This window comes from Cyprinodon variegatus, unplaced genomic scaffold (assembly GCF_000732505.1).
Source record: "Cyprinodon variegatus isolate N-32 unplaced genomic scaffold, C_variegatus-1.0 Scaffold58, whole genome shotgun sequence".
NCBI classification, from domain to species: Eukaryota; Metazoa; Chordata; class Actinopteri; order Cyprinodontiformes; family Cyprinodontidae; genus Cyprinodon; species Cyprinodon variegatus.
In genome coordinates this window covers 847481-859891 of record NW_015150511.1, presented here as the reverse complement: position 1 = coordinate 859891, position 12411 = coordinate 847481, and the positions used below count along the sequence as shown (strand labels likewise).

The following is a 12411-nucleotide window of genomic DNA, read 5'->3' as shown; positions in this document are numbered from 1 at the left end:
GAACGATTTTTAAAACTTGATGTGAAAGATACATAAAAAAAAAAGGAAAAAACTAAATCAATTGAAAAGACAGAATTAAAAAAAATAAAAATCCTTGAACCATGGTATTATCCGGTTGTCTCTGTCCGCCTTGAGATTACTTGTTGTGAATTGGAGCTATATAAATAAACTAAATTGAATTGAAATTACAAAGTTACTCTGAAACCTTCTTTTAATTAAGATGTTTTTCAAGCTTTCATTTCATGATTTCATTTTGCCACAAACTGATAATTGTGGAACTAAATTACCTCCATAATGGACCTCTGCTGTAATATTCTCTTCTTCATATCATCCCTGTGTTGTTGTCTGTGTGACGCTAAACTTTCAGTGATCAGAAGATCAGATTTCTTTCATTTTTAGCTTTAAGCCTCTGACTCGGGAACCCTGCTTGTGGTTCTCCTGTCTCCGTTGTGTGACGGCTTAATGTACATAAATATACATCACTATTGACTGAACCATTGATGATGCTTCACTTCGGACCAGCTCAGCGTTTCTTTTGTAGTTGGGACTGAGGCAGACGGACGGACAGATGATTAAAGTGGCAGCCTCTAAGTGCTTTCTGCACTGCAGGGACTGGTTCTGACCACCAACCGTGTGTGTGTGTGTGTGTGTGTCTGGGGTGGGGGTTGTTTGTGTGTGTGCACTGCTGGCTCTGCCTGCTAACAACACCCTGTCAGAGAAAATTGAGACTGAAAAGATTGCTTTCAGTTGACTTGTATTATTTATCGGACTCGGATGAATTTTTCATGGCAGTTTGTGTCGACACGTCATTGAGTCCCCGACCCCCCCACCCGCTCCGCTGGCCAACACGTGTCTCTGGCCTCCTGTGTGTCTTATGACTGTTAAACTCAGCTGATATCTGCAGGCAAATGAATCTACATTTTAACCCGTTTTTTCTGTCTTTGACGTAAATGAAGCAGAAAAAAGGCCTTTTCCTGCCACCCTGCTGTCATTTAAGATCAGATGTTAAAAGGTTAGAGTTTTACACTTTAAAACACTATTTTGTTCCCACTGGTTTTTTCTTATTATTTATTTGAACAGAATACTCTCATTGATCTTTTTCCAAAGAGTCTTGGCAAGAGGCTGCAAAAGTTACCTCCCACTGAACCATCTTAAATTATCAAAAAACAAAAGTTAAAGAGGCTTTCTCCAGCGCTCTCATTCTGGACTTAAAATCATCCAGTTTCCAATCTTTTTGCAGAATCTTCCATGTAGACAGAACAGAGTAAACAAAAGCCATTTAAACTCAATAATGGTCGATACTTCTCTTTGTGATCAAATTAGGTGTAGAAGGGCAACAGACCCAGCATGGCCTTATACAGTAGATTAAAATGTACGAGTTTCCCTGCCCCAGCTGGACAAAGAATACATCCTCCCTTTCTGCAAGGATTGAACAGCTTTAGCAGGGTTGATCCCAAATAGTAAATAGCTGTCATCAGTGTAAAAATGCATGTTTGCATCTGACATTTGTACATTTATACACATGATGGGGAGTGACAGCCTAGTGTTCAGGGCATTGCGCTTTAAATCCAGAGGTTCTGAGTTCAAGCTCCACTCCCACAGACTGCCAATCTGGCTCCCTGAGGAAAGACCCTTAACCCCACACTGCTCCCCGGGCGCCACACAATGGCAACACACTGCTCCCCAACAGGATGGGTTAAATGTAGAGGTAAATTTCTCCAATGTGGGATTAATTAAGTTGAATTACTTATTATGTCCCTTTCAGGGGCTCACTGAGAGGGAGACAGATCTGTGTGCTGCCAGCCAGAGTCTGAAACCAGGGAGTTAGTCTTGACGTTTGAAGGGTTACCCAGCAGGCTCCTGAAGAACGTAGCTCCTGTATGAGTTTGACGAGATCCACCTGTGAAAATCAGCCATGCCCAAGAGGAGACACAAGCCAATTCGCAAAACCAGCACCCCTGGCCTTGCGTACTTCAGAGTTCTCCCTGAGGGTTTGACTGCATAGTGTATCCCAACCCACACTAGACCTAAGCGTGCATCAAAGCTGACTTTGGTGAAGTGAATTTCCCACTATTGATTGCTGCATGTGACGCTTTCAAATAAAAAAAGCAGAAACAGGGCGACTATTAAGCTCCTATACTTTGCTTTGATTTTTATAAACATAAAATTCCCTGTAAATCAGCCACCAATTGCAATCACATCGGGGGTTTTTCCCTCTAAACTGAAATCCAATCAATTAATCTCCTCCACAAGCATCGTTTTCTTGATCATTCAAAGGATAATTCGCAACAAAAAGCAAATTTTAATTAAAGATTGGTCAGTAAGGGAAAAGTTTCTGTTAAAGATTTATATTAGATGTTTATACATTTGCTTTCACTATTCTAGATACTATTTATAGTATTGCCAAATTTCAATTTTGAACAAAGAATAAGTCCCAGGTAAGCACTATGTGAATTTTATCTTGAAAGGTGCTCATTGTCATTAAAAAAGGTCTCAGTTTTATTCGACAGGAACGTGATTTTTGTTCTTCATTCAAGCACTATTTATTAATCCTTGCAAGAGGGAACAGGTACAGTCTTGTCCCCAGTTTTCTCTCTGTTCTGGTCAGACAAAGGTCAATTTTCTGTCCATCTATCCAGCATGTTCTTGTCATGTTTGGACCTTCTCAACACAAATACAGTAATAGCCATTCAAAATTCCCCCACTTTCCTTGAGGGGTCCTTGGCTGGTCCCCTACAATTCCTTTTTAAGCATCAGTCTCTTACTAAAATATTCTTTCTGTCATGATTTGTGGACAATAAGATGTAAAGAGTAGCGCCATTTCTTGTTCAGACCCCGTGATTCAGTGAAAGGGTGGAGTCAGAGTAAAAAAAATATTCATGTCCAGGGGAGGAGCGGGTCACTACAGTCGCTGGAAGTTGGAGCACAGTCTGCTGCCGTTGGACTGGCGTTTGCCTGGGAAGGGCCATTTTGACTGGAAGAAGTTCTAGTTGTCATAGTGACATTTTCCTAAATACATTCTGTGGTTTGGTGTCTCTGCACATTTTGTCTCAATCTGAACTTTTGAGATCCAAACAGGATTTTCTCCAATCAGCTGAGCCTCCTTAGCTAAAACAAACCAATTAGGTCTACAGTTTCTAGCCTTAAATGGCCGACCACTACCGATGATTATCTGTGATTCTCCGCATCAACCTGCTGCAGAGCTGCTTAAGGTATCGGACATGTTTCCTTTATAAATCCTCATAGGGTCAATAAGAACATCCTGCAGCGGTCTGAAATCAAATCTCATTAGGACTCAAGCTTCCAAAGGTGGGCTGGAGGAAACTCTGCCTGGAGACAGCAGGCACCAAGATCTGATTGGCTTACTCCAACCAATGCAGCTTCTCACTGTGGCTTTACTTTACACCTCTATGTTATGGAAAACATCTATCTGAGAAATCAAAGTTGATAAAAAGAAATTAAATCAAATGACTTTTCAATTCTTAGGGGCTTCTCTGGCCCCCCCTGATGGTTTCCTTCTGGTGGTCAGAAACTGATTTACAGCAGCAACGCTGCAGATGGAGAAAAGAAGGTCAGGGGTCGCGGCTCGTCAATATATCGGTTCTGTGTTAAAGCTCCTAATCGGACCATCTGAGCTGAGAGCGAATCGGAACATAAACCTCCAGAAATCGGGGAGATGAGGCCTGTGCAGAGTGCAGGTTCTGAGCCATATGTAGCTGAAGGATTAAGACCCTCCTCTCTGCTCACCATCTGTCTCTTCATCTGCTCTGCACTCGTCTAACAAACGCAGCGGTGATGTAACCTTACAACCTCTTCAACGTGCTTTACTGATCTGTAATCAGCTGGAACATCAGAGGATGTGGGACTTTTTCCCTCTCTGGATGCACACAATTAAAATATTTGAAGGAACTCACATGAGATTGCTCTTTTTCTTTGCTGGTCCTAACAGTTACATTAACCGGAGCTAAATCATCTGATGGGATATTTTCTTCATAAATCAGAGGTTTCTGATTTTGCCAGGAAAGGCTGGTTACTGTACCATGGCGGGGGGAAACAACAGGAGATTTGGAGTTCAGTCCTGAATGTTTCCAGCACGCAAACAGATAACCTCACAATGGGCTTAAAGATGAGTTGCTCGGCTCTGTGCAACCTGCCATGCAGCATAAACAGATTTATACTCTCCTCTTTTCATTTGCACGCTCAGTCTCTTCATCCCTGATAATCCACAGTGGTTCTGTGTCTGAGCGGCTCTTTATCAGATGATGCCACAGGTTTAGTGCAGACTGAAACCACTTCCAGTTAATCGCTGCCTTTCAGATACTTCTCATTTTCTTGTCAGTTTCATCCCTGCAGCCAGTTTCTGTTTAACTTTAAAACTTTTCGCTCCTAGATTAGGATGTGTTCTGTTGTGTGACGGGTGGCACGGCTCAGTCGAAGCGCAGAGGGTTGATCAGCCTCAGCTTCAAACAGCTGGGAGCTTCATGTGTGCAGAAGAGAAGGAAGGAGCCCACTGAGGAGGTGAAGCTCAGAGAGTGTTGGACATTCCTGTCTGCAGGGTGATTTCAGAACCACTGTTCTGTTAAGATCTCAAAAAAAAAAAACAGTAAATGCCAGAACCTTCACGTCCAGCTCAGCTGATTTAATGATTCTAGACATAATACATGTCAATTAGATTTTGATGAAGAACTTATGATCTTTTTTTCTGTTTGTAAATAAAAAGCACAACACAATCTTCATATCTGTACAACGATAAATCCTGGATGTATATATTTTTTAAGTCATCTCCAACTGTCATGGGACAACTTAACATATCTACCCAGAGTTTGGAGAGCTGTGTGGCTCCTGCCCTCAGGGTCAGCCACTTGGACACACTGCGAAAATGTTCTGAAAATTTTTAAGAATTCTTAAAATAAGTGTATTTACCCTTAATTTGGGTAGGAAAATAAGATTATTTGCTAATAAAATGAAGATTTTTACCATTAAAATAAGATAAATAGTTATTATGCACCCAAAATAAGAGGATGTGGTTGTTTTTCTCTTATTTTAAATGTAAATTGTCTTTTTTTGTTTTGGCCAAATGACTGTCTTATCTGCTCAATAATACATACACTTATTTTAAGAACAAATTACTTTAAATTACTTACATTTTTTTTCAGTGCAGTCAGTATGTCTGTAACCAGTCTTTTCTGATTCCTCCTTGATCCCTTCTGCAGCAAAACTTTGGATCACTGCTGGTGGATGTTTAATGGAAGCTGTGTTTCTGCATCAAGTCATAATGATGTTGGTTTTGTTTTAGTTTTTGAACTAAACTGTAGCCAGTAATGCTAAATGAGCTGAAATATCTTGATAAATTGTCAAACAATCCCAAACAATTTGGATTGTTGATTTGGAGGTTAATTTAAGTGAAGTCCTTACATTATTATATTACTGAATAGAATCGAATAGAGCAGAATAATCCTAATTCAACCTCTAAATCTAAACCAATTAAAGGTCAAGGCTACATGAACGGAACCCCAAGATAACCCCCCCCCCCACCACCACCTTTTTCTGGTCGATAGCAATGGCTTCCAACTTGAAGGAACTGATCTTCATTCCAGCTACTTGTCACACTGCTGTGAACTGTCCCAGTGCATTTTGTAGCTCTTGACATTTCATAACTCCTATTTAAGAGGAGTTTATAAAGTGTTCACTACATTTAAATCTCTGGACTTTGCAGCATTGTTAACTTTTTCTATATATTTTTTTTTTGGGGGGGGGGCAACCAAATGAGAGAAGCTGGAGTCATAAACAAAAGCCTGATTAATCTTGACCGCTTATAAAGTTCTCCAGCACTAGAACCAGTAGTAGTCATAAATATTAAATTCTCTGTGGCGGCATCAGCTTGTCTGCTGGGTCCCTGGCAGCGCAGAGCGAAACAGAAAGAGACTGAACAAACTGATGAGGAAGGCCACTTCTGTCCTGGGCTGCACTCTGGACTCAGTGGAGGAAGTGGCTGAGAGGAGGGTGCTGTCCAATCTTACATCCATCATGGACAACACCTTTCACCCTCTGCTCCAGACTGTACAATAGAGGAGCTAAGCAGGTCCTTTAGCGAAAGACTTTTACACCCTGTTTAGAAATAGGAGCGCTACCGCAGGTCATTCATTCCTGCTGCAACCAGACTCTACAGTGAGACACCACAACAGTAATAACTTGTACAATGTATAATGTGCAATTTACCATTTGATATCCTGTGAAATAACCTGTTTCTCTACATTTAACACCAGGTGCAATAACTATATATATAATTATAAATATCCATCCATATAAATACCCATATAAACACCCTGTGCTACAATAAAATATGGAAGCTCATTGGTAGAATTCCCGTATGACAGAAAGAAGGCCACGATTCACACCATATTATCATCCGGAGGGGGGAAACATTTAATTGCAAAACCGAATTCATACAGCTGTCTTAAAAACTTCATACATTCAGCAATGCATCGTCATGTCTCAATTATAATTCCCCCAACCTTCAGTCGATTCAGGCTGCATTTATAGTTTCCACATCGCATTACGTAACTGCACATGCATAGGAATATCATGTCGAAAGATTACTGGAATTCACGTGGGCTGGTCGGCGTCAAAGTCACTCCGACCTTCAAAGAATGTTTATACAGATGTTCTCTGTTTATGCCAAACTTCCTCATACATCATCTAATTGCGTACGAATAAGGCATTAGGGACTTTATTATTGCTAAGACTCATACTTGAACTTGAACATGTACTGTTTTGTTGCTAAGTAAGTAAAAAAAAAAAGCTTTCATATGGGGATGCATTGTATATATCCCATGCTCCTTTTTCTTCCTTAGGCACCTTCTTTTTCTTTGACTATTTGAGCTGATGTAACTAGTAAATTTCTCCACTGTGAGATCGATAAAGTCAATCAAACAATCAATCAATCAATTCTAACAACATTTAACGAAGCGTTTTTATCCAGACCATGTTCTTTATGCAAATTGACCTGTTGATGACCCTTTCTCTTCAGGATTACCGTGTAAACATCTTCCTCCGCCAGCAGTGGAACGACCCCAGACTCGCCTATGCAGAATACCCCGACGACTCCCTGGACCTGGACCCATCCATGCTGGACTCCATCTGGAAACCAGATCTGTTCTTTGCCAACGAGAAGGGAGCCCACTTTCATGAAGTCACCACAGACAACAAACTGCTCAGGATATTTAAGAACGGCAACGTTCTGTACTCTATAAGGTGAGTTCTGCTGCAGGTTGGGATTAGGAGATAGAACAGAAGGCTGTTCTATCTCCTAATCCCTTTCTTTAGTTTTAACGTTAAAGAGCAGCACAGTGTTTTTTCACTTAAACATAAACAAATCTTAAATGTTTTCATTTCCTGCTGGAAACAGGTCCATCTGCACCAGCTGCTTTATTAATAAGTATTCTGCTCTGTTGTTATGATTCAACACCTCAATGGTGAATCCATGAAACAATAAAAGAAGGAATATTATTTTATCAGGCTGCATTTTAAATTTTCATCTTTTGTGTCAGCGCCGGATCAACATGCATGATTACCCAAACGCAGAGCACAGCGACCCATGCAGACTAGAATATCATACAACACATTAACCACCCAACGGCTTTTCTGGGAACACAGGAAATAAATCAGATTAAATTAACATTTTAAATACGTTTAAAAAATTCAAGGAAAAGTTAACATTTACATCCCTGAAGGTTTTTTGAACAGTTACTTTGTCTTTGACACCTGAGTCTGGATCAATCTGTTTTATAGCTGCTTAATTCGAGCCCCTCACTGCCTTTAACCTCCACTCTCCTAAAATGTTCTTTGCCTTCAGGCTGACTCTAACTCTGTCGTGTCCCATGGACCTGAAGAACTTCCCGATGGACGTCCAGACGTGCATCATGCAGCTGGAGAGCTGTGAGTCCTGCAGAAACACTCAAACTGTCTGATATGTAAATGAAGATAAAAGTAGCTGCTGTCTAAAGTCCCAAGCAGCACTTGGTGGTTAATCAGATTACTCTGCTCATTTGAGCTGCTCAGTTCATAACTTGTCATAATTTCATGAGGTTATCTGCTTGGTGCTGAATGTGAATATGTTCCAACTCTCATGGATTCAATCTGTCCATGCAGCAGTAGGGAGGGTCTGAACACGCCACTGAGTATTGAAGCACTGAGGATGAACATGGGCGGGAAGTGAACAAATCAGTGCAGCTCAGTCTGTCATGGAACCAATGAAGCAAATGCTGACGTACCTCTTTAAGAACCCAGTTGGATTCACACATGCTGGAGTGACTCATTTATTCTCCATCCAATCAAAGTTTGTTTTTTCCTGCTGTTTGCAGACGTCTCCAGCCCCCCTGCCCTGCAGCATGACCCCTGTTTAGACCTGCTTCTATATTTCTCCATGTGAGGCACAGCTTATTTTTAACACTCCGTTTGTGCAGCATCACAGTGACTCCTTCATAAAAGACCAGACGATTTTGGTTATGAAAGGATCAGAGCCATTTATACAAACAATGGAGACTTTAGCTAGAGGGATAACCCTGCAAAGCCCTGCAAACACGACATCCGACTAGATGTTTTAATTGATAAAAATTAAATTATCATCACTATGAACCTTATCCATCATAACAGCACTAAATTTGCAGAAATGTACTTTTAAACATAGATGTTTCTCTGATTATGAAATTATGTAATACATAAATAATAAATTAATACATTTTTTATTTATTCTGTACATTTCCATCCATTTTCCGTCACGCTTATCCAAAGCGGGGTCGCAAGGGGTGCCAGTGCCTATCTCCAGCTGTGTACGGGGGAGAGGCAGGGTACACCCTGGACAGGTCGCCAGTCCATCGCATGGCAGCTTAGTCTTTACATTTCAAAAAAAAATTTTAACTTTTTTATTTCAGTTCTTTTCACAGATATATTTTTTATTTTGTTTACAGATTAGCTTTTTTTATTGTGTTGGGGCGGGCTTTCCTCTGGAGTGAGGAGCAAAGAAGCATTTCTATTGGTCAGCTGGATGTTAGCAACAACCTTTTTATTGGGCTTGAAGTAAAGAGAATATGGTCTGTAAAATGCTGTTTGAAATGAATTAATCTTTTAAAACTAAATCTGAGAAAAGAGATTTGAAAAAGAAACATCTGAACGTATAAAATAACAAAAAAAAAGAAAGTTAGAAAAAAATAAATATGAAAGAAATGTATCAAACAGAACACCACAGTTATTCTTAGGTTTTATTTCTGAACTTTTTTTCCAGATTTCTATTATAACTCATTGCATGAATTAATAATGGAACATCATTAATTCCATTCCAAACCCTCTGACCCCCAGCAGCTGGCAAACCAGGTTAAGTCTCTTACTGAAGGGAACCGGGGTCGAGACGGATGGAGTGGGGGCTCAAAGCAGCGCCCCACAGGTTACAGGAACAGCTTAAAGTCCTACCAAATCTAACAGAACAGATGCTTCATCTATCCGAGAGGAAAAAGTCAGTAGTTTGAACTGTTCAGGGAAATCTAAACGTCTCATTTCTGGGGTTTTGAACCACAGGAAGGGGATTGGGTCTCAGGGAAACCCCTTTGGAACCAGAGCTGCATGGAGATCAGTATGATGAGCAGGGAAGCGATGCCTGACGGAGCGTGTTGGATCTGTGTGCGCTGAGAGCAAAGAGCTGTGAAAGAAGCATGTTCAGCTTTTTCTCCATGCATTAAACGCTCAGTTTCACAAACCCAACAGTGCACATCTAAGCAAACCACAGGACAGATCTTCATCTCAAAGCCTCACCACAGTAACCTCTGAATAGAAATCTACAGTTAGACATAAACGTACATTTTGAAATGTAGGATTTCATGAAAAAAACAACACATGCTTCCATCGATTTTAATATGGGCAGAAACTTTTGCCACGTTTGAACCCCCCAGAGCGAATCTGTCTACGCAAGAATTCTATGTGTTGTTTTAAGGGGAATTTCACCAAATTCAAAGCACATTTAATGTGAAACTGAAAAAAAACTGTATGAAATATTTAAAACTGAACTATTTAGCATTAAGAATAAATGTAACTTTTTTTATGGTTCAGTTCTAGAATTCAGTTTCAATTCTCGCATTCAGATTTTTCCTTGCCACACATCCAGGTCCTTGAGAAAGACCAGAGTAATCGGACACAGATTCACATCATGTCAAATAACAAGCAGCAAAAGTCTCAGGTTTGAATTAAATTTATTCCATACATAAGAAGCTTCAAGTGATTAAATTTCTTTGTGTATCTGGGCCTATAAGGGTTGTGGTTCTATCCAATAATACAGTACATACCAGTGGCTGCTACTTTAGTATAACACTGATTTTATGACAGATTTTTTCACTTTTTTGAACCTGTCAAATGTGGAACAATTCTTCACTGAAGTTGTTAAAAAGGTGTTCTGTCCTGCAAAAATTTAGGACGTCTGGTCACCCTCATGTGGAGCCATAAATATTTGAGATCTCTTGGACACTATGCTAATATAGGGTCCTAAGCTGAGAAAAACATATAGCATTGCTGTTACAATCAGGGTCTGATTTGTTTACCTGACGCTTCTCATGCATCTGGGCAATTTATTAAAAACCTGAGAGTTTTGCTTCTGGTCATTTCCCTGATGTCATCAACCAAGCTCCACTTTTCCAAGTCTAAATACAGCTACATAGCTGCAATCTGTGTTTGATTAGAAGCAAGAAAAAGAAAAAAATCTGAATTTTGCAATTGAAATTAAATTCCACTTCTGAAAGAAAAAAAAGGTATTTTTTTTTCAAAGTGAAAAAATATAATCTCAAAACAAATTTTTCCAGTTTAATATCATTGAATACATTTATATCCAGTTCTCACATCATCCACCCATCAATCCATTTTCCGTCACACTTATCCCCAGTTGGGTCGTGAGGCTAGTTGGTGCTTAACTCCAGCTGTCTAAAGGCGAGAGGCGGGGTACATGCTGGACAGGTCGCCAGTCAATCACAGAGCAACACAGAGACAATCATTCACCCCTAAGGAGAATTCAGAGAAGCCAATAAACCTAACAGTCATGTTATTGGACCATGGGAGTACCCAGAGAGAACCCACGCATGCTCAGGGAGAACATGCCAACTCCATGCAGAAAGACCCCAGGCCAGGAATCAAATCCGGAAACTTCTTGCTTCAAGGCAGCAGTGCTACCAACTGCACCATTGAGCCGACGAATTAATACATATTTTTAGTTCCACATTATTAAATACATTTTATTCAGTTTCACATTATCAAATACGGCTTATATTTTGTGAAATTTACTTTCAAAATTTGGAAGTTTGCATGTATTGATTTGCTTTGGTTAATTCCAATTCGGTTTCTGATGGTACAAGTTTCATGTGATACTTAAATCTCAATAAACAATTTTAGTTTTAGTCTGAAACCATGTCACTTTACTCTTTTCTAAAAGGATTTATAAGAGGATAATTTTCTGAGCGCAGCTCTTAATGGAATGCTCTGGATTAGATGATGCAAGTTTTTCTAAGGCCAGTCCTGATACCATTTATTCTGACATCATTTTAAGCTGAATCTTGAAGCCATTATGCTTTATTTACTTCCATTTCCATTTTACACAATTGTACAATGAAAACAAATGTTAGACAAGTCTCCATTCAAACAAACGATATATTTTATTAACAAATTAAACTAAACATAAACAATGTATAGCAGATGGAGGGAGCTGCAATGCAAGAGCTCCATATGATCCCCAATCATGGCTGCAGAAGGTACTGATGAATGATTATACTGATTCAAGACTAAAACAATAAGCCAAGCAATGTATCGGTCTGTCTCTACTGTGAGTGATACTAGCGCTACATGTTATTCTGATTCAAATCAATCCATTACTAAAGTATGGATAGAGTTGGTGGAGGATCTTGATGAGGAGGTGTTGCTTCGTCTGAAGAAGATTGTTTGGTTCTAAAAACATCTGAAACTTTTTAAGAAGCTGCAGGCATCTGTCTCTGTTTTGTTGTTTTTCATCTTAGCTTAAAAAAAAAAAAAAACTTTTCTTTCACTTCAGAATTTATCTCCAGAAACAGGACAGCGTGCATCCTTAATGCATGGCTGTAGGCCTGTACTAGCACCACCCGCTGGTTTCTGCTTTCACCTGGAAGCCCTGCAGAGCTCTGCCTGCACGTCAGCATACTCACCCTTTGGTTGGTAACTTGAACAGGTCAGCGGCATCTGAGGGAGGAACTATTTCTTCCTCTGTTTGCCCAGAGCATTGCATCAACATCACATAGAACATGTTTGTATTTTCTAGTTGCAGAGATTTTACTGAATGCAGGCAGTGGCACGGGAAGGGGGGTGCTGCCGGGGCTGCAGCCTCCCTCGTCATAGCATCAGCCCCCC

At 40.1% G+C, this 12411-nt stretch overlaps 1 protein-coding gene across 1 annotated transcript in view; it reads left to right on the top strand.

Annotated features, from left to right (window-relative positions):
• The window catches only part of LOC107082661 (glycine receptor subunit alpha-3-like), a 40640-nt gene that overhangs the window by 7049 nt on the left and 21180 nt on the right, over positions 1-12411 (top strand). Inside the window, exons 2-3 of the mRNA XM_015371446.1 lie at positions 7031-7254; positions 7856-7938. Of these exons, the coding sequence (XP_015226932.1) occupies positions 7031-7254; positions 7856-7938 (307 nt within the window). The remainder of the gene's footprint in view (positions 1-7030; positions 7255-7855; positions 7939-12411) is intronic.